This window comes from Carassius gibelio, chromosome A5, assembly GCF_023724105.1.
Source record: "Carassius gibelio isolate Cgi1373 ecotype wild population from Czech Republic chromosome A5, carGib1.2-hapl.c, whole genome shotgun sequence".
Taxonomy (NCBI): domain Eukaryota; kingdom Metazoa; phylum Chordata; class Actinopteri; order Cypriniformes; family Cyprinidae; genus Carassius; species Carassius gibelio.
In genome coordinates, this window is record NC_068375.1 from 30,003,257 (window position 1) to 30,028,636 (window position 25,380).

General features: G+C 37.0%; 4 protein-coding genes across 6 annotated transcripts; 2 read left to right on the plus strand and 2 right to left on the minus strand.

The window, feature by feature from the left end:
- Positions 1-528: 528 nt before the first annotated feature.
- LOC128011349 (transmembrane 4 L6 family member 4) lies at positions 529-4,331 on the plus strand. Its single transcript, XM_052593654.1, has 5 exons — positions 529-855; positions 1,335-1,400; positions 2,523-2,656; positions 2,740-2,926; positions 3,971-4,331. Exons 1-5 carry the CDS (start codon positions 679-681, stop codon positions 3,977-3,979), a joined length of 573 nt encoding a protein of 190 aa, XP_052449614.1. The 5' UTR covers positions 529-678; the 3' UTR covers positions 3,980-4,331.
- Positions 4,332-4,499: 168 nt separating this feature from the next.
- Positions 4,500-9,088, minus strand: LOC128011341 (mitochondrial ornithine transporter 1-like). 2 transcript variants are annotated; one of them, XM_052593642.1, is made up of 8 exons: positions 8,931-9,056; positions 8,691-8,853; positions 8,277-8,375; positions 7,463-7,721; positions 6,619-6,756; positions 6,322-6,497; positions 5,347-5,505; positions 4,500-5,218 (listed from the first exon to the last, which is right to left on the minus strand). In XM_052593642.1, exons 3-8 carry the CDS (start codon positions 8,329-8,331, stop codon positions 5,097-5,099), a joined length of 909 nt encoding a protein of 302 aa, XP_052449602.1. In that variant the 5' UTR covers positions 8,332-8,375; positions 8,691-8,853; positions 8,931-9,056; the 3' UTR covers positions 4,500-5,096. The 2 variants fall into 2 exon arrangements, with proteins under 2 accessions (XP_052449602.1, XP_052449591.1); XM_052593631.1 differs by lacking the exon at positions 8,691-8,853 and having other exon boundaries at positions 8,931-9,088.
- Positions 9,089-10,218: 1,130 nt separating this feature from the next.
- On the plus strand, positions 10,219-13,098 carry LOC128011354 (28S ribosomal protein S31, mitochondrial). The gene is made up of 7 exons (XM_052593668.1): positions 10,219-10,429; positions 10,739-11,167; positions 11,327-11,470; positions 11,843-11,989; positions 12,080-12,153; positions 12,256-12,393; positions 12,476-13,098. Exons 1-7 carry the CDS (start codon positions 10,305-10,307, stop codon positions 12,700-12,702), a joined length of 1,284 nt encoding a protein of 427 aa, XP_052449628.1. The 5' UTR covers positions 10,219-10,304; the 3' UTR covers positions 12,703-13,098.
- An 833-nt stretch (positions 13,099-13,931) lies between these two features.
- On the minus strand, positions 13,932-21,877 carry LOC128011360 (serine/arginine repetitive matrix protein 1). 2 transcript variants are annotated; one of them, XM_052593690.1, is made up of 10 exons: positions 21,627-21,877; positions 20,610-20,666; positions 19,846-20,508; positions 18,870-19,496; positions 16,751-16,881; positions 16,558-16,651; positions 16,414-16,462; positions 16,185-16,259; positions 14,599-14,751; positions 13,932-14,509 (listed from the first exon to the last, which is right to left on the minus strand). In XM_052593690.1, the coding sequence occupies exons 2-9, from the start codon at positions 20,648-20,650 to the stop codon at positions 14,608-14,610; spliced, it is 1,824 nt and encodes a 607-aa protein (XP_052449650.1). In that variant the 5' UTR covers positions 20,651-20,666; positions 21,627-21,877; the 3' UTR covers positions 13,932-14,509; positions 14,599-14,607. The 2 variants fall into 2 exon arrangements, with proteins under 2 accessions (XP_052449650.1, XP_052449641.1); XM_052593681.1 differs by having other exon boundaries at positions 20,610-20,670.
- Between the last annotated feature and the right edge of the window lie 3,503 nt (positions 21,878-25,380).

The window sequence follows — 25,380 nt, forward strand, 5'->3', positions numbered from 1 at the left end:
CCGTGTCACCTTCATGGTGTTTTTCTCTCACTACAGAGACAGTCCAAAGTCCCATGGTGCATTTGCTTTATAGCACCCTGTGCAAACATAATTTAGTGAAGTAAATACAACACATCCCACACACACACACACCTCTTCAAAACTGTACTGTTTACGAGTGTTATGGCAACCAGAGTGACAGATCCCTGTGAAAATTAATTAAATGAAATGCATAGAAATATTTGTAGATAGGGGTTATAAGCTGCAGTTTTTAATTTGTGATGACTGTTCTTTTAAAAGTCTTGATTTGTTTAATAAAACAGCCTGTGTGAATAACAGAGATTTCTGGGTTAAAAGGTTTATATGTACAAACAGTTAAAAAAGGTTAACAGTGTACATCACAAACACCTAAGAAACATGTATAAACAAATATAATTTTATATTGTTTGGTTTAGATATAGATTGTCTGAACAGGGTGTGGTTAGAGGAACTGGGTTCTATGGGCTGGTTTTATTTTCACTCAGTCATAAATGACTAGCAGTGCTTATAAAAACCTCTGCACTCAGGCAGGGTGTGTGTGGGGGACTCAGAGACGATAACCAAACTTGTCTAGTTATTTTTATCTTGCAGCTTTCTATATTAAATAGTGTAGAATTTACAGTTGTTCTCTGACTTCAGGATTAATACCCATATTGCAGCATGTGTACGGGAAAATGTGCATTTTGCGTTGGGACAAGTCTGTACCCATTTGCAGTCATCTCCATAATATGTAATATTATACTGTTTTTTCCTGGCTGGGATGTAAAGTACGCACAGAATGGACAAATTACTGAGGAGGTCAAATTCATGGGAGGACTGATTGGAGGGGGGATTCTGGTAAGTCTGATTTTTTTTCATTGCAATGTTGAACTATACGAAAATTCTAATTTTATTTATGCATCATAGTGAATAGCCTATATGATAATATGTACTGTAGAAAAATGATTCTAGGTTTAGTTTAGGCTTGTCAGTCACAGGGTGACTACAAATAAGCTGCCTTTGTAAGAATATGTCAAGTCTTAATTTGATTTGGGAATCTACAAAAATATTTTAATTGTAATTTTTTTTGCCTTGTTTTATAAGAAACCATGATATTAAAAACAGTTCTGATGTTTCGTGGGTAACACCTATCTTTTTGAATCAAAGAGTGATTATCCAATAAGGTTTTATAATAATGTCACGCCAAATGGGAATCAAAGTGAATCCAATATGAACAGAGTTACCTTGAAACATAAATGAACATTTATTGTGTGTTAGAGTCAATCCAAATGACAAAGTGCTGAAAATCTAAAAGAATTCTGCTCTCTCTCCTCCAGGTGCTGATTCCAGCATTTCACATTCACCTGACTGGAAAGCAGGGTTGTTGTGCTAATCGCTGTGGGGTGAGTTTGCTCCAATCCTGACATCTACAGACACTTTATTTGTGGTCTGAAGTTTTATAAATATCCTTAAGAAGTTCAGTTATTAGTTGTTGTTTTTTAAAAGCCCAGGAAAAGAGATGCATTTGTCACTTTTAAAGAGCTTGAAACATACAAGTAAATCTGTTTAGGGAAAAAATAAAATAAATATATGTTCATATTCTGACTTTAGAAATGGAAGAGTAAGTGCACAGATTTTACTGAAAAATAAAATAAATAAATAGAAATGTATGTACATGCTCAAAAGTTAATAAATGAATACTAAATCTGTTTTTTTTTTTGCGGGTGGGATGAATTAATGCACATTCACATTTAGTCTAGAACTACATCAATATTCACACAGTGCACACAACACCTCTGTACTTCTGATTTCTTCCAATATGGGGACAGGAGACTTGTCAGTCAATAAATAGAAAATACTTTTTTTTTTAAATATTTTCTTGTAAATTTAAAAGTAATGCATTACTCTACTAGTTACTTGAAAAAAGGAATTACATAACTCGCGTTACTTCCAACACTGTTGGGCCGTGTCTGTGCTATGAGCAGTCTCAGAGTGGCCTGGCCCAGCCATTTCAGTCCCACGTTACCAAAATGTGTTTCTAGATCTGTTGTGATATCAATATTGTGTTGACAAATATTTTGTAACGATGCTGCATAAGGAAGAATTTTTGTTAAGTTGGATAACTGAATCTTCTCTTAACACACTAAGACAAATAAATGTTTTTAGAATGTAACCGAGTACATGTGTTGTGAAGAACATATATGTCATGTCCCTGTTAGCGTGAAGCACAGACTTGTTTGAAAATACACAGCCGTTCATCTTTTTTGACTCATGAGTCTGACACGTGGCTTGAAAAATGTGCAACCTATCAAGGAATCACTGGCTGACAAACACTGAACGGTGAACATTTTTCGGCCATGTTGTTGAGTGATTGGGAAATTGTTCTTAAGATGTCTTCTGCATGAACATGTGGAAAATTTAGACACATTAATTCTGAAAAATTGCATGATTGAATTAATTTCTTGCAAATTTGCATTTACATTTTTTTTTATTAAATCATTCTAATAAAGGATTTTCTATTTCAGATGTTCCTGTCCATTTTATTTGCAGCAGTGGGTGTAGTCGGCGCCCTTTATAGTTTCATAGTGGCGCTGATGGGTCTAATCAATGGGCCATACTGTAAATCTAACCTTATTTGGGGGACTCCCTTCAAAAACCTGTAAGAGACACACCTCAGTACTTTAGAGCATGTAATGGCAATTCTTAGTGTTTAAATATGTTTAAATGTGTTTTGTCTCTCAGAACTGAGAGTTACCTTAAGGACCGTAACACTTGGGAAACTTGCACAGAGCCAAACAATGTGGTGGAGTTTAATGTGGGTCTGTTCTCAACACTGCTGGTGACCAGTGCCCTGCAGCTCATCCTCTGTGCCACACAGATGATCAACGGCCTCTTCGGTTGCCTCTGTGGAACTTGCAAAGAGAAAGGGGTGAGACACTAACGTTAGTTGAGGAATAAGGAGAGTGGTGAATGAGGAATACAAGAAAAGCTCTAATACATCAGTGTTAAATATATATATTTTGAAAAACAGTCCAAAACATGTTTAAAAACAATCTATTAGCCGTGATTTAGCCATAACATCACAGCAATTTTACTGAAACATTAATAGTGAGGCCTTCTGACGTCACAATATACATAAATGAGACTCAGAAAGTGTCTTACGTGTTGTTTCAACACAACAAAAAAATGCTAGTTAAGCATTCGATGAGCAAACTTAAAGCTTTTCCACCAGACGACAGTGAATATTGAAGAAATATCAGAGTTATGAATATTGAGATTGTCCAATCAGAATTAAAACTGCAGTCCGTGACCATTGTCTCTCCATCGGTTAATAAACAGAACTGCGTGCTTTTCGCGGAAGAACATTGTAGCCGGAGCTATTTTTGATTCTCTCTGCTTATGTCTATGACGAATCACGCAAGTACCGGGCTACTCCGCAGCGGTTCCACCAGAAACAGTCTAAAATAGTCCGAGTATAAACGCTTACTATATGTGTACCGTAGTGATTAAGGATATAAAAAAAAAAAAAAAACACGGTTTGGAAAATGGATTCATTGTGTACACGTTAATTATATAAATTGTATACATTTTGAACACAAAAAAGTCATGGACTGCAGCTTTAAGTATTACAGAGAGATGCCTTTTTAGTATTTTTGCAGCAATGTTTTTACTTTGTTATTCATTTTAATTTCCGTCAATGGCAGAACTCTCATCTGTAATTGAATTCAATAATAGGAGTATTTAATTGAATTTTCACACTTAAACAGAAATATTATTATAGGACAATTGTCTCCTACCGTCTCCATAACATGGCTAGCTTACATTTTGTTTTTGTCATTTTTTTTTATTAAGTGTAGGCCTACTGGCAGTAGGTTCTTACACCTCAGTAATGAAAAAACAGGAAAGAGTAAGAGCAATAGTAGAAATTCTAGTAATTGTCTTTAAAACTGATGAAAGTATTTTTATTTTGTAGCCGCTGTAACCCCCTGACTGCTCCGGGTGCCAGAGTTTACATCCCTCTGATCTACCATCCAGCATCCTTAACCAGCGCCCTCTTGTGGATGATGCTATCTGAACATTTTAATTAAGGTTTATTTGTACTTTCTTTGTGTACGTTTAATCATCTTGTCTCTTACTGATGTTTATAAGTTACGTTTTGGATTAATACAGTTTTTTTTTTGTAATGGCTTATGTATAATGACTTAAAGTGTGAATAATATTTTAAAGGAAAATGCCTTTAATTAATAGCATAACACTTGTTTTGTATCTGTTTTTTATAGCTTTGAAATGAAATAAAAATACCTAAATATAAATAAAATCCAAACTGTTAGACAGTGTGGTTTATAAGTGTTTTGTTAGACTTTAATTCACATTTAATATCACACAATTTAACTCTACACAGAAATCTATGATTTATTATCAAGTTAATTCAAATCACTTTAACAACACTAAAATAAATCATATGCATAGTTAAAAAAATACATTCCTTGTTTTACAGAGTCTTTTTTTTTTATGAATAATTTAATAACATAAAATCCAAACAACAGAATACAAACCTTGCAGTTATATTGATCGAACAAATTTGGTGTATATCTAAAACTAGGTTTAGATAGACAGTTGGCAGTCGGGTCATTCAGGTTTAATCGCAAATGTTCCTTTTGTCTATAAGTGTTCAAGAAAACAGCATTCAAAACATAATTGCATAGTTATAGTTCATTCCACATTGTTCACTGAAAATATATAGTTCATGGTTACAAATGTAAATTGTAGGCATGAGGGAGTGATGGGACTAGTGTTCATAACAACAATTACGAACAAATGAATTAACAATAGTATATTTGTACACCAACCTATATCAATAAATCCTTTAAGTACCATTGTTCACTGATAGTTAATAATACCTAATGCATTAACTAAAACTGTAAAGTGTTAAAGTGTATAAATAAAACTAAGCATCATTATATAAATGTGTGTTAGTGTGTGCAAACCATGGCATGTTGAATGAAATACTATAGACTGGCCATGGTGAATTCTAAGTAGTTCATTTAAAAATGATTTAAAAAAAACAACTAGAGAAAATAACGCTTGATGTTTAGGGGTTAGCTGTCAAATTGTGCCATCATGATTTTGCGGCTGGCTTCATAACCTAAGAACAGAGCACCGTTGGCCGGAAATGTGCGGATCATTGTGGGAGTCAGACCAGAATATAGAGCCCTCACACCTGAAAATGAGAGAAAAACAGAGCCAAATGTTGGTTTCATGTAACATATTTAAAATGTTCACATTTAAAAAGCTGTGATTTTATACATAGTACTGTTTAGTAGAGAAAAACAGATCCTTCACATATACCTTCTGTTCTGAAGATATGCATGAAAGTCTTGAAGAAGCCTGACTGCTTGCCTGTCATAGACATGACCTGTATCCTGGATTTAACACAGTCCATAGGGTAAACCACAAGCCAGAGACAAGCTCCCCCCAAACCTCCACTGAACACAGTAGAGGCTACACCTACAAAAGACAGACAACACAGACTCATCAGAGCTGACATTAATCAACCTGGACATCACATATCTGAGATTATACAGCAAGCACTTTACAAACATAAGCAAATAAAAATGCAAACAGGAGTGCTACTAAAAAAATACTAACACAAATACAGAATCTACACGACCATTCAAGTTTTTGAAAACATTCTGAAAAATGTTGCCTCTTAAGCTGAGCAAGGCTGCATTTATAAGATCAAAAATTGAGTAAGAGGTAATACAATGAAATATATTACAGCTGTTAAATATTCTATAGGTTTTATATATTTTTCTATATTTTAAAATATAATTTATACATGTAAAAGTTGATGAAAACTTTGATGAATAGGAAGTTCAAAAGTAGACCATTTATTGGAAATACATTTGTTGTAACAATATAAAGGCTCTTACTGTCAGATCTGATCAATTTAATGCGTTGTTACAGAATAAAAGAGCTAAATTGGTATGAAAGAAAATTTTCTGATGACCCAAACTTTTGATGGGTAACATCTTAACTTTTAACCAGAAAGAAGGGATTCTACAGCCTACAAGAGGTATGTGTCTTTCTCATTATACTATCTCTGTCACTATCAGCTGAGTAAACAGAATGACCAGCTATATTTAAAACAAAGAGTTAATTGATTACTGACTGATTTTAATGTTTAAACTTAATGACTGACTCAGGTACACCATTTCAATAAAAACACACCAAAAAATACCAGAACAATCAATAAATGAGAAACAAAGCAGTCTGTTATCATTTAGTCATTTTAAAGTGTAAAAACCGTAACTGTTTGCATACCTATGTCATCCTTGCCACAGTGCATGTACTCAGCAAAGAGAGAGCGACAGAGCTCATAAGCTCCAAAGAAACAGAAATATCCAGGCACCTCACGGGCAATTGTAGTGGTTAAACCCTGGAAGAACCCTGCTGGACCATCATTATGCATAATGGACTTTATCACTGACCAAACTGTGCTGAAAAACACAGACATAACTTAAGGAGAAAGGAGACAAATAATATCATGAGTAATCCTGCTCTTAAAAGTAAATCAAAAAAAGTACACAGTGTCCACAGAAGAGATGGCTCAATCTTTACTTCTGACTGTGGGTGATCTTGCCAGAAGTGGTCATCTCATGCATAGCCTGCAGTCGGCACTTCACCAGCTCAGTGGGACACAAGACCAGAGAGGAGAAAACTGAGGCCACGGAGCCTGCGCACGCTTTCTGCACGTCACTGAACAGAAATAAACAATCACACACATGCAAATTAAGACGCAAAAATGTATGAAATGCATATACATTACTGTGCCAAAAGTTTATGGTAAGATATTTTTTTTTTATTATTAATACAAGGATACAAATTAATATAGATCAAATCAGCAAAGATGCATTAAAGCTATCAAAAGTGAAAAGATTGAAAAAATAAAAAATAATTCATCAAAGAACCCTGAAAAATGTACTGGAGTTTCCACAAATATATTAACTTTTTTCAACACTGGTCATAGAAATGTTTCTTGAACACCAAATCAGCATATTAGAATGATTTCTGAAGGATGATGTGACACTGAAGACTGGAGTAATGGTTTCTGGAAATTCAGCTTTGCCATCACAGGGATAAATTACACTTTAAAATATATTAAAATAGAATTTTAAATTGTAATATTTCACATGATTTCTGGTTTTGCTGTAAATCAATCAAATAAAGCATTCTCTGTGATCCGATAAGAGACTCAAAAAGTTTACCCCCAAACAGTGTTGTGTACCACCATGCATTTGTTTTGGAGCATCCAGTAAATACTAGATACTATTCAAACAGCAGAGCATGGTGGTAGCAAGTCCAAGGTCATGGCTTTGATTTCCAGGGAATGCATGAACGCATTAGGATAAAGCCACCTGCCAAAATGCATAAATGTACTATTCATAATACAAACTGAACTTGCCTGAGCACAGCCCCTTTCTCCTGACCAGAGACGAAGCGGACCACCTCTTGGCAAAAGCCATAGCACATGAAGAGCACTGAGTTCTCTGCAATGTTGGCCATGAGGGCGGGTGTGGTACCTTGATACAACCCTCGAAGGCCCACCTGTCTGTATGTAGACACAAAGCAGTGCACAAAGCCTCTGTATAAACTGGGGAACGTCTGCATTTTCACCTTAGCCGTGTCCAAAGGTTGACCACTAAATACACAAGCTGTGCCCCCTAAAGAGGAAAGAGGAGCATGAGAACAGAGAGATTACCTTTTTCTCTTGTTAATAAATCAAATGGAACGTAGGAGTGTAGTAATGTGGAATAATTCCCTTTCAATCATCATTATACACATACATTTGTCTGTGTTGCTCTTTCTTTTGTTACATACTTTAATTGGCTTGTATTTTGGTATAATAACTTAGATATGGTTTGAAATAACAATAAAATAAAGTTCCAATAAAGTTTTGTTTTAAGGGTTATGAAGCAACGATCCACAATCAGTATAACACACTACAAACGTCCCCACCTATTTATCATTATGATCTAAACCAGACAGAACAGGTCAGTGTGAGTGTGTGTGTGTGTGTGTGTGTGTGAAGGGACTGCTGAAACAGTGGTTCCAGACTGTGAAACCACAGGGGTAAGCAAAAACACAGCTCAAAGGTCAGATAAGAACTGACAAAAGAAAGGATTTAATATGGTGCGAACTAAAGTGTGTCCCACTCTATCATCTTTGGGGCCAGGATAATGTTCCCCCAGAATGGCCCTAATTTTAGGTGAAGTTACCTATAGCCCCAGCAGAGAGGTCTATTATTGCCTGAACCACAGGATGTGGTGCCATGGTCAAATATGCCAAGCGCTCCAACAAAATCCTAAATCAAAGATCTGTGCAAAAGATGAAACAGAGAAAAAAAAAATCAGTATGGTTAAAACCTTTAGTTTACCACTGTTAGAAAGTAAACCCAAAACAAACAAAAAAAATGCTCACTAAAAAAACAGACGGTCCTTAACACTCAGAATTTGAAGTATTGCAGTATAACTATAACGTTTGAAGTATAATACATTGTAAATAACTGTGTCAAGTAACACAAGCAGACAGAATGGAGCTGAATTTCAGGTTTCATGTAGTAACAAAGTTCGCCGACTGGAGAAAGTCAAAAGCTACAATAATTACAGTAAATGTGGCTTTGAAAAACTCACACAAAGCCAAGCTCTTCAACCACAGCGATTATTTTCCATAGAAACCCCTTTCTGGCTGTTTCTTTTGCCCTTATGTGGTTGTCTTTTATGTCATGCAAAATAAAGTAGCACCAAAATCTTCTGTTTATCGACAGACGTGCTCTGACATCACCTGAACTGAACACTATGAACAGCGAGAACATCTAAAAAGAAAGTGTGCCAATGTAGATTTCTCAATAAGCGTCCATCAAGCATGCCTACCTTTTCCCAGGAAAGGGCTTACAGCGAAAATGTGTACGTAAGCGACATTGTTTTGTTCATGCTGGATCCTTACTGAACTGCTAGATTTGCGAACAGATGAACCATGACCTCTTGAAAAGGATCCGTATGTAAGGAGGGATGTGGCAATGTCTGATTCGGAAACGAATCGTTCAAATGAGTCGGATCTTTTCAATTAATCGCTTGAATAAATCCTAAACGATTCGGTGAGAAAATAACCTGAATCAGTCCGATCCGTTCTCGATGAACCGTGGTCGTGGATGTAACTAATGCTGAAATCGGAACTGCATACTAGTGCTACCCCACTTTTTCTTTGTGCTTAGAACAGGTTTTATTTGGTTTTACTAATATCCCTTCAAATATAACGAAAGAACATTACATTATAAATTTAATTTACATTTTTTATAAATGTCATATTCCACAAGTGTAAGTACAGTAAAACCAATCCCTTGTTTTTGGTTCTTGAAAAGGAAATTCGAATTTATGTTAAGACGATTTTTTTATTCACATAATAAGAAAGCATTTAAGACAGTTTCCATCTGTAAATCCTTTAATATATTATGTAATGTTTAGGCCACCCCTTGGCTATATGTGTATTGTGTATGCATATTTTTCTCTATATTCTGTTTGTGTTTTATGTTTTCATGTGTATTATTGTAGATGTAACTGTACTTTGACTGTGTTTATTGCAGTTTAATAAAAATAAAATAAAAACTAGTCTTTCCATGGCAAACATAGTAACAGTAGTATGCTAGTAATTATAAGGTTACGAATTCAGATTCGTTTTGATTTGACAACTGAGCTAAAGTACATGAATTTGACTGATGGTGCAAAATAAAAGCTGGTTTTAATAAACGCTCACATCCAATTACAGTGAACAGCCTTAAAACAATAAAAAAGGCACTATGGAAACGTTGTAAAGCATAATGTCATGATGTCAAGGACCACAGGATGATCTACTTACGTCGTGTAGTATAAGATTCAATCAATCATTTTTTTTAAAGAACGAACGAAATTGCTCTAAAGAACCGAGTAAAAGATTCGGATTCCCGTCACTAGCAGGGATCCTGGACCAGTTTATGAACGGTTCCCATTTCCTATTGCAAACCGATTTAATTATCCTTTAGCTGTGTATGTGCTAAAGGATAATTGTGTACAGACAGATTAAAACGAATAAAATCGCTGAATGTTTAAAAGCTCGTAAAAAAAAAGTGACGAATGAGACGTAAGTTATCTTTAGTCAATGCAGAAATGCAACCGGAACTGTTATACTTCTCATACGCCAGCCGGACAGTTGATTGTGCTGCGCAGGGAAACGTGCATGGACGACATTGAGGTCCTCTGAGAGGGGCAATCATGTACAGAAGATTGTTAATAAATATTAATCAGGTTCGAAATGGATTCATTCATACGCAAAATACGCGATTACCTTTACCTTCCACAAAATGTAAAGAGAAGGAGAATTTTGCCTCTGTTACCTGGTAAGTTATCTGATGCTGACAGAGTGACAGCTCTAATGAGATTGAATTTTGTTAATGTGTCAATTAAAATTCTCAGTCTGGAATTTAAGTATCTCAAATGGCAGAATAAAGTACCACTTGATCAACCTGCAGATTTTTTTTTATTTGCGTGTTGATTATTATGTGTTAGAAATGTATATTAAATATCTAAGTAAATATACCTTCCAGCCCGTATATTAATTATTGCTTTATAATTTGATTATAAATTATCCAAAAGTTTTTTTTTATTATTATTATGCGGACTGATTTTATCTGATTTCTTCATTTAAGGGCCCCATGTACAGCAAGGCCATTAGGAACCAGTAGCATCTCTTTTAGTGAAAATAAAGAGAGCTCCACATCCCTGTCAAAAGACAAAGGAAAGACGCCAGAAGAAAATGAGGTGAATGCAGAGGTTAACACTGATGGGCAGAGGAACACAGAAATGAATGAGGGCACTGAAATTTCAAATGCAACATTGACATCACAGTTAGAGACTGAACCAGTGGTTAAACCTGAGGACAGCAAACAGGTTGAAAAGACAAAAAGTGGGAAGGAGAGTCTTTTGGAGCTACTTGGGGCAATGAAGGTGGAGGTCACAACCGTACGTAAAATAAGGCCCTCAAAGACTCAAAGAATGAGTGAGAGGTCCGACCAAGAGCCCATGGAAAGCACACACAGCATGTTCCAGCGTGCCACAGCTGAGGGTTCACAACAGCAGTGAGTTATTCTTGCATACAAGCATAATTCCTTGACAAATTGGTAATGCTGACACTGAAATGCCTATGATAACAGAAATTCCAAATGTTTTTAATGCATAGCACTGCATCCACTGTGAAGTGAAAGTAGCAACCTTTTTGTGTATTTTCTGTACTTTAGTGGGACCTTGAATCCAGCACTGGCTGCTGCAGCCTCTGCCGCCGCATCCACCCTGCCGAACAGACATCAGGCAGAGTCAGAGCTCCTCAAGCAGCTGAGGAAACATGAAGCCATACCTGACGCCCAGAGGAGAGCAGACATAGGGTAGGGCTCATTTCAGATGTTGTGTGTATTAAAGTTGGCATGCAACTGAAATCTATTTCCTAAAATGCTTCTTATTAAACACATTGTAAACGATACATCTATGTGTAAGTTACATAAAAAAAAATAAACTTGAGCTTGGTATTTTTTTTTTTATCAGAATGACAAAGTTAGATTTTCCATTGAAACGGCAGACTTCTGTTGATGTGTGCTGGACTCCTCCATTCATTTAGTCTGCTTAAACCCTGCCTCTTTTATAATATATATATATATTAGTGAATAAAAATATGGACCTTCCTGTGTAAATGTGGAAATAAAGTGTAACATTAGTACATGTGTTAAAAGAATTATTTGGTATCATCTAAAAACTTTCAGACACATAATTGCTGATATGAAAGTTGGAAAGAGGCCGAATGGCAGATCAAACGTCAGACCAACCAGTCAGATTCGTTTTGATGATGATGGAAAGGGATATACTCAAGACCGAGGCATTACCAGTGAACTTGATGGAGTCCGTAGAAGGTAAAACAAAAAACATCCCTGAAAAGTCCTTTTTAAATACGATACATTTTTTCGGTAACCTTGTGTCACTAACCTTTTATTTTTTTAAAGGAAGAGTCCTTTCACTAGTAAGAGGTTGAACCTCTTTGCTGCAGGAGCTGAGCAAGATGTATTGTCAGATTTGGGTAAAGGATAAGTTCAGTTTTATGGCATTAACAGTTTGCAGCTGACACTTTTAAATATGTCCGTGTGAAACAGTGTATTTACTTCGCCTGTCCTGTTTTCAGGCCCTACTCTTTGGGACATTGATCTAGCTAATCAAATTGTCCAGGCAACAAATCAGATGCCTCGGAATGGCTTTGAGGAGATGATCCAGTGGACCAAAGGGGGCAAACTTTGGCAATATCCAATCAACAATGAGGCTGGTGAGTTCCACTGTAAAAATAGGTTGCAAACATCTTTCTGTTTTTAATTCTGTACCTTATCCTAATCATGAAACTTTGTCAGGCCTGGAGGAGGAGGCGAGTGTGCCCTTCCACGAGCATGTGTTCCTGGAGAAGCACCTTGATGAATCATTCCCCCAGCAGGGCCCAGTCAGGCACTTCATGGAGCTTGTAATAACAGGCCTCACAAAGAATCACCATCTCACGGTTCAAGAGAAAAGGGAACATATTGACTGGTTCAGAGACTACTTCAAACAGAAAGAAGATGTCTTAAAAGAGGCTGAGGCATAACTTAATTAAGGAGCGGACAAAGATAGATGACTTCAACTGTACTTCATGCCCTAGAACCAGCTAGTTAAGATCCTAGCTACAGTGATAATTAGCAAAGCTTGGTTAAGCAACTGGAAGCAATAAATGCATCCATAACCAAATTAGAAGACTGAATCATTGTCGTTGCATCTTAATGGTCAGCTGTGTTATAAAACCTCCTGAAAATTGTCTGATTGTTGAAAATTGTCTGATTGTGTGTCTGATTGTCTGACTTTTTCAATGGTTAATCATGAGTTTACTTGTGCAGCATTTTTCACTATGCATGTTCTAAAGCAGCATAAAGAATTGTAACTCCAACTTGAAATTATTATAAATATATCTAGCTTTATAAAGTGCTGTATATTACAGCAAATCTCAGCTGTTTGTGTGTTTCATTGCCCTGTTGCTAACTTTAAACTGCAAGGCATTAATGTATTATAAACATTAATATTATATGTGAAGGTGCTTTGAAACTATGTGTATTATAAAAAGCATTATACAAGTGAAAATTGACTTATTGGGGTTCCCACTCTTTTGAACACCAGATTTCAGAATTTTAGAATATCAAGATCTTGAAAAGACTTGTATGTAGTGAAGGCCTCAACAACAATTAATGTGCAATTATAATTTGTTAAGATGTTCAGGTCAACAGAATGCTATAGATCATCCATGCACCTCCACCTCTAATAAAACACACCTGAACCAAATAAATAAGATCTTTAGAAAAACATCTGGTTTACTATGGGCCTGTTGGAGCAGGGTTGGACCTGAACTCAGCAAGAACTTAGTTCTCAAGGAACATGAATGGCCACCTCTGTATAATAGTGGTTCTCAACTCTGGCCCCTCGAGGTCCACTTTCCTGCAGAGATTTGGTCCAACCCTAATCAAACACTCCTGAACACGCTAATCAAGGTTTTCAGGATTGTCTAATTATTGGGAGATGTACTTACCATTGGAAAAAGATTAATGGCTAACTTGGATCATGTCAGGTACCTCAGCCAATCATACAATGACCTCTGGTCTCCTGCCCTGTGTGTATCAGTGTTTGGATTTTTTTGGCTTAAGCTTACAGGCTTGCCTTCCAGTGGCTTTAGCTATAAAGTTACAGCCATGTGAGATTGATTAAGGTCTATTTCAGACTGAGATATCGGAAAAACATAGGTTGGAAAAAATTCAACAGTAAACTGCTACGATTTCACACAACAGAAGACACCTGACAAATACAGTTTTATTCAAAGTGTCTGATTACAAAGAATGTACGTTTTTTTATGAGCAACAAACAAAACTTTTCAGGGAAGTCATTTATCAACACATGGAGCTCAACTAATTAGGCTGGTTTGATCAAATGAAAGCTACTCATTATACAGCATTTGACAGGGACCACTTCACATGATATGAGTCTTTTAACAGTCACTTTCAAAAAGCATCTATTCAGACACTGATGTATAAACAAATTTGAAAGAACATTGAAAAAAAATCTAACCAGAGCTAAAAATCATAAGTCAAAAATGAGGTTTTGTGCTGGTTAAAGGTATATACAAAAATGTAATGCTAATCTGTGCTTTTGAAACTCCAAAGAGATAAATGCACAGAATTCAAGACTTTATCCCTAAAGCACATCAAAGGAAAAAAAAAAATGCTATAGAAGAAAAATAATACTTCAGTGATCTTTGCATTTATTTGTACTTTTTACAGAGATTAGTTCAAACTGTTGTACAGCAGGAGATGGGGGTAAGGGAGCTCCATAAAGAGGCTCTACAGTGGATGACTTGCCTCAGCATATGCGATCTACAAAAAAATAAAAAAATATGAAATGGATAATATAACAATTAAACTACTGAATATCCAACAGTAATGAACAAAAAAATTGGACTCACAATTTTGGGTCACCACCGGCGATAACTAGTGGCTTGACGCTGATGGGGCACTTTATGTCGCAACGTCTGCAAGTTCTTGTACTTTGACATGATACTTTGACTCTTTTTGAAGACAGGCTTCTGATTGAAGGGTGGTCTTGGAATTAAAGTACCCTAAGATGACAGAAAATATTATGGATTTACTTGCAATGTGCACGGAAAAACTATACAAACCAAATCAATCCTACTACAAAGATTAGACAGTTAAATAATAATGTATTATAGTTATTATTCAGTGCTGTGACAATAATAATTTTCACTTCTAAAACAGTATACCAACTACTGTTGGGCGATATGGCCATTTTTCATATTGTCATATCGTCAGCCCGTGAGATCGAAGATACACGATATTATTGTGCATGGGTGGAGTAAGAGAGACTAAGTTCTTGTGAAATCATAACTATTTGGTGTTTTAAACGACGCAGGTGCGCAAGAGAGAGCCTGTGGAACCACCAATAATAATACAAATATACTTTCAAACACACTGATAAACTAATGTTAAATATAAAAATACTGTATTTAAAACTGCTAGTTCATATATAGTCGGACACAACTGTCATCTCGCGTCCTGTGACAAATTTGCCGTATCGGCATATGGAAGTTATCAGTCTAAATGTTATGCAAAATCAGACAATGGTGAAAATCAATAGTAGATTTAATTTAAAGTCCAGCAGTTCAACACTAATATTGGACATAAATGAACATGTTAAATATAAAGTATTCAGAACAGGTAAGTTGATATATTTGGAGTAAAGTTGAACTGCTGCATCAGTCATATAGCGCTCCGGACCGCACGCCTCATAATGATACAGAAGCACCACCACAGAAACAAGAATGAGATGCATTCTAACATAGTTGTGGCATTAAACTCAGTTAGTGAGGGCTCGTTTAAAATATTGCACATATATAGGCTGTCAGATTACTTATTAAAGTGCAATGAAATGTGGACAGAGACTTTGTAACACCCAAAACTATGTATTTTGCATGCATCACATTATAGTGTGGTGTAGCCCTTCTCTAAAAGATTGATCAGTCTTTAAGAGAAGGACTACGTGAGAATCACTATGCATAAGTTTGCTGTGCCTGGAAATGCTCTCTTAACTCTTTCTTGGCGTTAAGACTTTGTCTTTACTTTATTTGTAATGCAAAGAAAGAGTTAAGAGAGCATTTCCGTGTACTAGTCATTAAATGTGTGGGACACCAGCTCCTCGTTTTCTATCTCTTTCATTTCATGGATTTAACGAGTAATCAGAGTCAAAGCATTACAACTCTTTCAGGGGCTAGGCTCTAAACCTCTTTTGCACGTGCGCTGTGTGTGTGTGTGTGAGAGAGAAATGTGGTGCTGAAGTGAAATAGCTGGGCAGCCGATTATAATAGACCGCCTAATAAAAATAACAAGTTATTATTATTATTTAATACATTAATAGGAGAATGAGCATAATATCGTCTTGACTATCGACAGAGAAATCTGCTTATGTCGATATCTCTGACTATCATCGATACTATCGTCTATCGACACAACCCTAATACCAACAAGCATCACTTACCATCAATGGTTTCCTTATAACTCCATCAGGGGCTGATCCCCTCTTCACTCCAGCAGTTGGCCGGAAATTAGGCCTCTATGTACAGAAGAACATATGTTTCACTACAAATCACTATAACAAAAATGTCTAACGCGTGTAAAAGAATAATATAAAATCACAAAAACAAGACAAGCTTTTACTTTTAAAGCACCCTCAATGAGTAAAAGACTTGGACATTTTAAGACTTTACCTGAAATGACTCCGGCTTCCTTTGGGTTTTTTCTGGACTTCCAGAAGACCTATAAAATTGTAAAGTATTGCATTCAGCCAAATTGTTAAGATTTAGCAGGAAGATTTAGGATTTAGCAGACCAAGAATACAGTTCCTCTCTTACCGTCTTTCTTTCGGTTCCTGCGAAGAGCTAGTAGGACTTTGAAGCTTGGTGAAGCGTTCATTCAATGTTAAATTCCCATGAGCTTCTGATTCCTCTGTAAGATTGAGAAATTAAAAAAAAAAAAAAAAATGTATAAACATGAAATCAAGCATATTACTACAGTGAATTATTTGCAAATCATTCAGACTTTTACCAGATTTGCTCTTGGGTGCCTTATTTCTCCAGGGTGCATTATTTTTAGGGCTAGTACTGGGTTTGTGCCCCGCCTCCCAATGGGAAACAACAACAAGATCACGTGAAAGTCGTCTGTCTATTGGTGAAGAGCTGAAAAGAAAGTCAACAAGGCATCTGAACAAGTGATCCACATCATTTGGGCTCTTAAGGAATAAATTCTAAACATGAAAAAGCAGAAGGCATGCACAAATGTTTTCAGAGTGAAATGAACTTGTGCGTTGTGAACTGAGCAGAGAAATGTTGCACTTCAAACTAAATTACTCAAACATTCAGTCCTCAAGAACCCAACTGTACTGTTGCAAATGCAGAAGGACCAATGATGGATAACTACATGGGTACTTACAGCAGAGCAAGCCCATCATCTCCATGCTTCAGTATGAATTGGCAGATAAATTTTCCCTGATTCACCTTGGCCTTTAGCAGCCTTCCTTTCACTAATGTGAATAACCAATATTGGCAGACTGAATGAGCGGACTGAAGAACGCTGTGCAGGAATCATGTAACGCTCCGAAAAAAGTGAACAGCACATCCTTTCTATCCAGACTTGACATGCCAGACACATTCTTCTCAACATATCCTCTCACGCTGGATTAGATGCGTTTGGAGACTGCAAATGCTTCTTGCTGGAACACGGATTTCATGGTATAAACTCTGGTCTACAGCTCTGGATTCTGCTGTGGCACCGAGGTTTCGCTTAGAGGATCTTCCAAATACAGGATAGATTTCTCGAAATATTGTTGGGCAGTTCTCCTATTACAATCCAGAACCTTCAAACTGCATGGTTTGTGGAAAGACATTCAACATCTTTTCATAAATAGATCCATCTTCACTTAAAGGGTAGGCATTTGGAACTAAAATTGCTCAGAGAGTTCTTCAGTTGCAGAACTTCTATTGAGGGTGACTATAAATTAATGGTTGACAGATTGGCAAACATGTTTCACAAGGCACAACTGGATCAGGCCTTATCTTCAGCACAGCTCCAACTTCCTGCCATTTCAGTCAATGGGTTGGTTGTAAAATAACATGATCCCTGCTTGCAATGCCCAGGACAAAAGGCATTTAAGAGCCTAAATCTTTCATAAAAACCACCCATGTGATGTCAAAGGCCTGTAGTTACAAAGAAGAGATGTGACAAATGAGAATGTCCATTTTGTTCATATCCCTTTGATCTGTCATAGAAGAAAGTGCATGCAAGTCTTCTTTCTCACAGTAGTTCTCACAAGATGAGGCCTCTTGTTGAGTGCAGTTTTGAGGCATTCCTGAGGTAACTGGACATGGAATTCAATTCTTTTAACCACAGTCATCTGGCAAGATTTGCTCACCATCTGATATTCTTCTATTAAGGAATGTTATATGGCGACTCATTCAAGAGAACTCCCTTCTTGCAAACAAATCTGTTTTCCACTGAAAAAGCAGTACAGCCCCAGAGTTGATGTTTCTTCATCCAGTCAATCATTTAAGTTCTTCAAAGGGAAAAATATCAAATTATAGTATCTTAATGTCATAAATGTTGAAATGGAATCTGGCTGTGAAGAAATCTTGTCCATTTTCTATGAAATCCATTCACATTTCCATTTTCTGAGACATCCTATCCTATGTCCTTAAGATGTAGCCACGACAGATTGGATTTTGCTCATGGTTAATGCAGTTAGTTGCATAATGAGGCAGAGTGTCCTTCTGCAAACACTTAAAATTAAGGTAAAAAAAAAGTTTTCCCTCCCTGGAAGACATTTTAAACCACTTCTGGCTCAAAGTCAATCTGGATGCATCATTGTGGAAAAAAGTGGCATTTGACTTTTGGAACAAATAGGATTGTGAAACTTTTGCAAGACCACTTGCTCAGACTTATCTCTTATCATATTCTCTTGACAGAGGTATTTTGGACAATGACAGGATTAACATCATACTGTTGTCAATAATGAGGAGGAAAACAGGCATGATTTTCTTTTTTCTCTCCTCATCCATCTCATTTGACAAGGTGACACCCCTTTGATGAAAGTTGTGCCATTGAAAAACAGGAAGCTTGACCTTCTAAACATCACGCGCCCATTGCCACAGTGTGAGGGGTGATACCATACCTGTGTGCGCTCACAGAGCGACGGGATTCCACCTTTGATTCGGAGTCCCTCTCAGGCTCTGTAGTCTTGGAGTCTGTGTCTGGGGATGACTCTCTGGATGATGACATCTTTTTAAGTGATAACTTGCGTGGCGGGACTCCTGGGGAATCTTTGTCTTTCTGAGGCTTGGGCTTCTGGACTCTGTCTGAGATTCTTGGCCTTGGTGGAGGCACTTTGAACCGGGCCACTGACTCTGCTCTAAACTTCCGTGCCTTTAGCAGTCGACTCTTATCTTGAAGGGACAATCCACGACCTCGGAAGCCCCTGAGAGGAGCAGGTCTCACAGAAAATTCCCTGTGGAAGCGCTTTGGTGGCCCATGCTCCAAACCACTTAATGGCGGTGGCCGTCTGAAATCTTGACTGTTCCTCTTCATTGGCCGTCCAAAGGGCCTTTCCTGAGGTCGCAAAAGTGGATATGGTCTGAATGATGAGCCAAATGGGGGTGGGCCTGGCCTTCGTGCCGGTGATCTGTAAGGGGGCCGAGTATGTAGATTTCCCCTTCCTCTCTGAGCCCATTCCATGCTGGGGCGCCGGGACTCCCTTCCAACTTCTCCATGCGGTGCACGCTGATCTCTCTCTGCAGACCACCTACATATCCATTACAAACAATACAAACATGTTGGTTATAATGCCAGTTTTGTGCTGCTTGAGAAAGCTCTTGTGGAAGCTCTTAACTTCTATGAATTTAGATCCAGCCCCAGGCTGCTGAATGCCTTATCACTTCTGTGCCAGTATAACTTTAAGGGGAAAAAGCCTCAAATGGTTTTAAATTTTCTCCTTATAGGCTTTATCATTAGATCCTGTGGTACTTTACACTGACAGAAAGCTGAAGGAAGCTGGGATTTACCCTCATCACCCTGCAGTGTACTGGACTTTTGCATTCTAATACATAACTGTATATTTACTTTACCCAGCCTGCACAGCTTTATTCCTGTACCTCTCTGGATATGAACTCCTTCCATGAAACTCTCTGGGTTTTCTATGGGGTGGGCTGGAGAGCCTCGAATCCCCACCGGGGGGGTGAGGGTAACGTCCTGGGCCATTCCAGTGGTGCCCGCCAAGTGTTGGTCGGCCAAAGGGCCTCTCCCGAGGTGTTGGGCACCAGCTCCTGTCATGCTCCTGAGGGCTTGGGCGTCGCTGCGGACCCCTGAAGGAACTATGTGGCGAAGGGACCCGCCTATCTGATGGAGGGCCATGGAAATGGCGAGATGGAGATGTGTGGCTAAGGTGGTTATTGTGGAAAAGTGGTGCTCTGGGGCTAGGCGGTCCATGTATAGGACCATGTAGGGACTGCCTGTGCTGGACTGGGGGAGGGCGGCTTGTGCGAGGTGGAGAAGGCCTCCTGCGGCCACGCTGTGAATCCTGTGAGCTGGAATATGGATGGAAGTTATCCTGGTTCCGCATCCACTGTCCATGTGGTCTCTCTCTGCGTTCACCCATGAGCGAGGGCCTCTTGGGGTATGGCTGGGGACCACTGCTGTTGTTATCTCTCCAACTTGGTGGGGCTTTTCCAGGAGGTCCTCTGAAACCTCTCTGGCTTCTTGAAGGGGGGCCAAATCGCCCTTCATGATTCATACTGCTGTAGCCGTCCGAGAAAGGCCTGTATAAAAAACAAATGTCAATTTTGAACCACTGTTATATTGATCATTATGTACATACGATACATCAGAATTAAATATTATATCTACAGCATTGTACTACCTGTGTTTGGAACGAGGAGATCCAGAGTGTTGTCTCACCATTTTTCAGCTTTTAAAACTATCTTTAAGTGAAAAAAAAAATTATAACAAAAATTAAATATTACTCTTCCATGTCAATTACAGTAAAGACAGAACAGGACTGACATAAAAACAGCAAAAATAAAGAGATACATTCTGAAAGTGAAAGTAAGATTAGCAGTCCAATGCCAATAGGTTTCAGTATTATTCGGTGCATAACAAATCTAGAAAATACAAAAAAAAAAAGGAAGCCAAGTCATCCTTTTCAGCATGTGTAATACATGCCAATGTTAAATAATGATCTAAAAATACATGCTACACTCTGTACCAGAGCCATTTTGAACGCGTTTTGTTAAAATAATCTTTTTAAACGCAAATTATAATTTTAAAAAACCTTTTAGCAAATACATGTAAAGCTTGTGTCTTTCTAAACTGATCAACCCGTTTATGTCGATATTATCACACACCACACAACAAGAATTCGATATAAATCCACTGAATGCATTTTAGTCCGATGATACTTTGCCCCCATCAGTCGTGTAATAATCAAAGGAGAATATAAAATGTAATGTTTTAATTGTTTAACATAACATGCTAAAATAAAGCATCGTCCTTTATTTAATTAATTAGAAATTAAGTGAATTAAAACGAGGTCGACGACACCACATTCCTGGCCTAACATTACATGAACGCGTGTCTCGGGGCCGACAAGGCCCGAGTTTCATATTCAGGGTAATTCGAAACAAACGTAACCACACGTTTCGTTGGCAATACTAACGGTACATTTGTAATATACAACAAAAGAAAAAAAAATGCAAATTTAAATTGAATACAAAAAAACAAAGTAAACGGCGTCTTCCGCTTTCAGCGTCAACGCGAAACTACGACGAAGCGAAAACATTTTCAGCTAACGTTACAGTTTAAATAACATCATGCAACAGTATTGGTTAGCGCATTTTCACATTTTAAATGTCTAACGTAGATTTTTGTTTTTACATACCCAAGGTTGTCCGACACGAAAACAGATACCCAAATCTAGTTCATCAGCAAACGCTTAGCCGTGATAGCTAACAAACGTCTCCCTTTAAAAGACGCTCCACATCCGATCGAAGATTAATCGTGTATGCTTTTAAATTAACAAAAATACGTCGCTTTCGTAGTTACATCGAAGTCGTTCTGTCGAAAAAAACGAGTTGACTGTTCAGACGAGCCGAGCAGCTGCGCCGTGACGTCAGCAGAGGGGGGCGCGTTCACGACGGGACAGAAACTGACTGGATTAATCCTTGACTGAGCCCATGTTGTTGCTTTCCTTCGTTAGTGTTTTTTTAAATCATTTTGTAAACCTAATATGTCTTATATTCATTCATTATCATGAAAATTTGTGGTTTCGCGGGTAAAATGATAAAACTAACTTATTAGAGTTGAAACAGTAAAGACATGGAGATCATGAGGCATGAGACAGTTGTCTCAGTGTTATGATCACTCATTGTTCAAGCCTGAAACCTCTTGTGTTTGTCAATGACATATAAGAGAGAGCCATTTGCCAAGTGAGTTTAATTCAAGTTTTGTGAAGAGATCAGTTATACCATGAATAAAATGAATAATTATGCAAGGAACTAAACACAAGTGGTGTATAGCTGTGAAATACTATGTTGTCATCATATCCAGTGATCTTCTGCAACTGTTCGTTCTGGACAAAAATATCTCAATGTTGTTTTTATGTTTATTAATGTTTGTTCATACAGTGCAGGGATTCCCAAATGATTTTGTCAGCCAATGCACTTAAAATAAAATATTTACTTTATCTATAAGGAAGTTAATATTTCAAATAATTAAAAAATTAGCTTGTTTACAATTCTCTGATGTCGGTCATTGATCACATTGACTTGCAGGTAAACAATTTTTTTTAGTTTTAATTGTATTTTTTTGTGTTTTAAGTTTATATATATATATATATATATATATATATATATATATATATATATATATATATATATATATATATGATTTAATTAATTATTAGCTTTTATTAAACTTACAAACCCACTACACAGTTTATAAATTAAAGCCAGTTTGTAAACCCCTGGTGTAATGTAATGTGTAATGCATTTTATGAAGTTAATATCAAAATGTTGTATTTTCTTTCTCTTTTTTTTTTTTTTTTTTTTTTACATTTTTTAAATCAATATTTTACATTTAATGGTTACCAAAAAAATTCATCCTAAAATTCTAAAAAGTATTTATACTAACTACAGTTTTCCTCATGTAATCTGTAATCAGTAACAGAGTGAGCAGACAAACTAGTTTGACCAACTAGCAGTTAGCCAATGGGTAATCAGTCTTATTTTTTGAATTCACATTAGACCAATCTTAAAGGAAATAAATAAGATGACTAAGGTTTTAAGACTAGTCTAACAGGTTTATGCAACCTGCCCCAGGTCCTGTTCATCAAACATGTCTTACTTACTGTAGGTAACTGAATTACATTCAGGATAATTTTTCTTTTTTTTCTGTGGATCTAGAACCCAGGTCCAGATAATTGCAGATTACCATAGAGAAATTAATCCTAAACTAGTGATCTCAGGTGGTTCATTGGGTTGCAACCTTCTTTCACTGAGTGGTCTCTTACGCACCTTCTTTCTTACAGTAAATGCCATAAAACAGTATTATTTTTGCTATAGGCAGGTAAAAATAGATCTGTCAAAACTCTCGCTACAAGACCCATCCAACAAACAACAATGAATAACGTTGTAAACTACCCCCATATAAATGAGAATTCAGACTTTCATCCTCACTTGGCATTGCCACATGTTATGCTGATAGATCTCAGATATGAATCCTAAGCCTTTGATCTTTAGTACATAACAGCTCACATGGCATTTGTGGATGAAGTGAACTATAAAAATACTGAAGTTCTTGATAAAAATACAAATAAGCTTCAGTTCATTGGTTTACATTTTCAGACGCTGGTCTTTTGACTTTGTCTTTCGACTTTTCACCTTTTATCTCTCAATCTTTCCATAACTGACACAAGAACAGCATCTGTTAAAGGATGTGTTGCTTGTGTAGCCAAAAAGACTGAAAGAGGTTTTCATGCAGTGTGTTTGCAACAGATGTGAAATGCTGATGATCAGACTCCCTGAGGCAAATCATTTGATTAACAAGCTTTTGTCTTCTAACCAAGAGCTCCATACAGTCAATGCCTCAATAAATTTGCCTGGCCTTTGTAAGTTATGAGGGGAGATGGCAGGAAGTCATGAAGTCAGTCAGTCAACTGTACATGCTGTAGAGACGATTGTTCAGGCAACTTTTAAAATTAAGAACTCTCTGGAGCTTTACTGATCGAATTAAGGTAGGAAATTGAGTGATAATACTATTTTATGCTGTCGTTCATTAAAACATAACTTCAAAATATAACTATACTATATATATATAGAGAGAGAGAGTGTGTTATATTTATATATTATTATTGTATACTTATGTAATAATATAAATAATATTCAATATTTGTTTTATTACTTTTACAAAAAAAAAGTTTCTTTTAATGCTTGAATTCTTTTTAAAACTTGTCTTCAGTACCTATATGATAATTTTAAACTTATTTTATAATTATTAGATTATTTATTCTCAAATCTCGATTCTGTGTTGTTGTTGTTGTTGTTGTTGTTTTATAAATTAAGGAAATTAACTGATTTAAAAAAAATGGCACTAGTGAAGTTAAAAAAAAAAGTCATTTTGGTTGCAATTTCATAGAATTCTGTTTTATAAATTATTCTATGTTTGAAAGTTATAGGGAAATGAAAAAAGGACTAGTCAGAAGAAAGTGAGTGTGCAAACGCTTCACCATCTGCTCCGACATCACACAAGCTCAAATTTACAATCATAATCATTCAAGAGGAAACATAAATTGTCATCTTATTCTCAAGATGGTTGATGAGGAGATGGTGATTGTGTAAACATTCAGATATTTTAACATTGATCATGTGCGACCAGTCACTGGACAACATGTCATTCTCATGTAGTTTCTGATGCAACATCTGATCGCTTAATGCAATTAAGTAATCACTGTAAACGCAGTGACTAGGGGAGAACTTGTTCTGTTGATCTGTCTATCTGTCTTTGGTGAGCGTGGCTGGGTGTATGTAAGCCGTGTGTCTTGTATGGCTGTGCAACAGTTGGCCTTATGAATTATTTGTGTGGCACAATTGCATCTCATTTTACCGCTCTATTATATGTGATCTCTCTGCTCTCACCTCCCAGCAGCCTTCCCATTGTGCATCTCTAATGGAGCATGCAATCCTGTGCTCTGCTTCCATATCTAACCCCTGACCTTCAGAGTCCCCACCTCTAAGGTCTAGATCAGGCTAACTCCATCAAACCTGCTCGATCTCACTATCTGCTGCTCTTTCTCTCCCATCACTTCCCATATTTCCACTTTCTGTTTCCTTCATTCCCATTTCCTCCTTCCCTAAACAATTCATCTTGCTTTCCATGTCTCACATTTCCTTCGTCCTGTATTTAAATATGCCATAATTCTATGTTCAAATTGCATTGCTTCTACAATATCCATACAAAACTGTAATACTTGATTTTCCCTTTTTTTCTGCTTGCTCTCCCTGTTTTTCTCTTTCTTTGTACATACACACTGTTCTTTCTCTCTCTCTCTCTCTCTCTCTCTCTCTCCTTGCTTCATTCCCCCTTTTCTTATCTCACCTCCTCCTCTCTTCACTTGTAGACTTTCTCATAACGCAGCC

Coding starts and splice junctions, on each gene's coding strand:
- LOC128011341 (XM_052593631.1), bottom strand. CDS start 8,331: ATGGCACCACATCCTGTGGTTCAGGCAATAATAGACCTCTCTGCTGGG. Junction 6,498..6,618: donor AAGATCACCCACAGTCAGAA/GTAAAGATTGAG, acceptor TGTGTTTTTCAG/CACAGTTTGGTCAGTGATAA. Junction 5,506..6,321: donor CTGTGGCAAGGATGACATAG/GTATGCAAACAG, acceptor TGTCTTTTGTAG/GTGTAGCCTCTACTGTGTTC.
- LOC128011354 (XM_052593668.1), top strand. CDS start 10,305: ATGTACAGAAGATTGTTAATAAATATTAATCAGGTTCGAAATGGATTC. Junction 11,168..11,326: donor GCTGAGGGTTCACAACAGCA/GTGAGTTATTCT, acceptor TCTGTACTTTAG/TGGGACCTTGAATCCAGCAC. Junction 12,154..12,255: donor AGATGTATTGTCAGATTTGG/GTAAAGGATAAG, acceptor TCCTGTTTTCAG/GCCCTACTCTTTGGGACATT.
- LOC128011349 (XM_052593654.1), top strand. CDS start 679: ATGTGTACGGGAAAATGTGCATTTTGCGTTGGGACAAGTCTGTACCCA. Junction 1,401..2,522: donor GTTGTGCTAATCGCTGTGGG/GTGAGTTTGCTC, acceptor TTTCTATTTCAG/ATGTTCCTGTCCATTTTATT. Junction 2,657..2,739: donor GGGACTCCCTTCAAAAACCT/GTAAGAGACACA, acceptor TTTGTCTCTCAG/AACTGAGAGTTACCTTAAGG.
- LOC128011360 (XM_052593690.1), bottom strand. CDS start 20,650: ATGGTGAGACAACACTCTGGATCTCCTCGTTCCAAACACAG. Junction 19,497..19,845: donor AGGAGTTCATATCCAGAGAG/GTACAGGAATAA, acceptor ATGGATATGTAG/GTGGTCTGCAGAGAGAGATC. Junction 16,882..18,869: donor CGCTCTGTGAGCGCACACAG/GTATGGTATCAC, acceptor CTTTCTTTTCAG/CTCTTCACCAATAGACAGAC.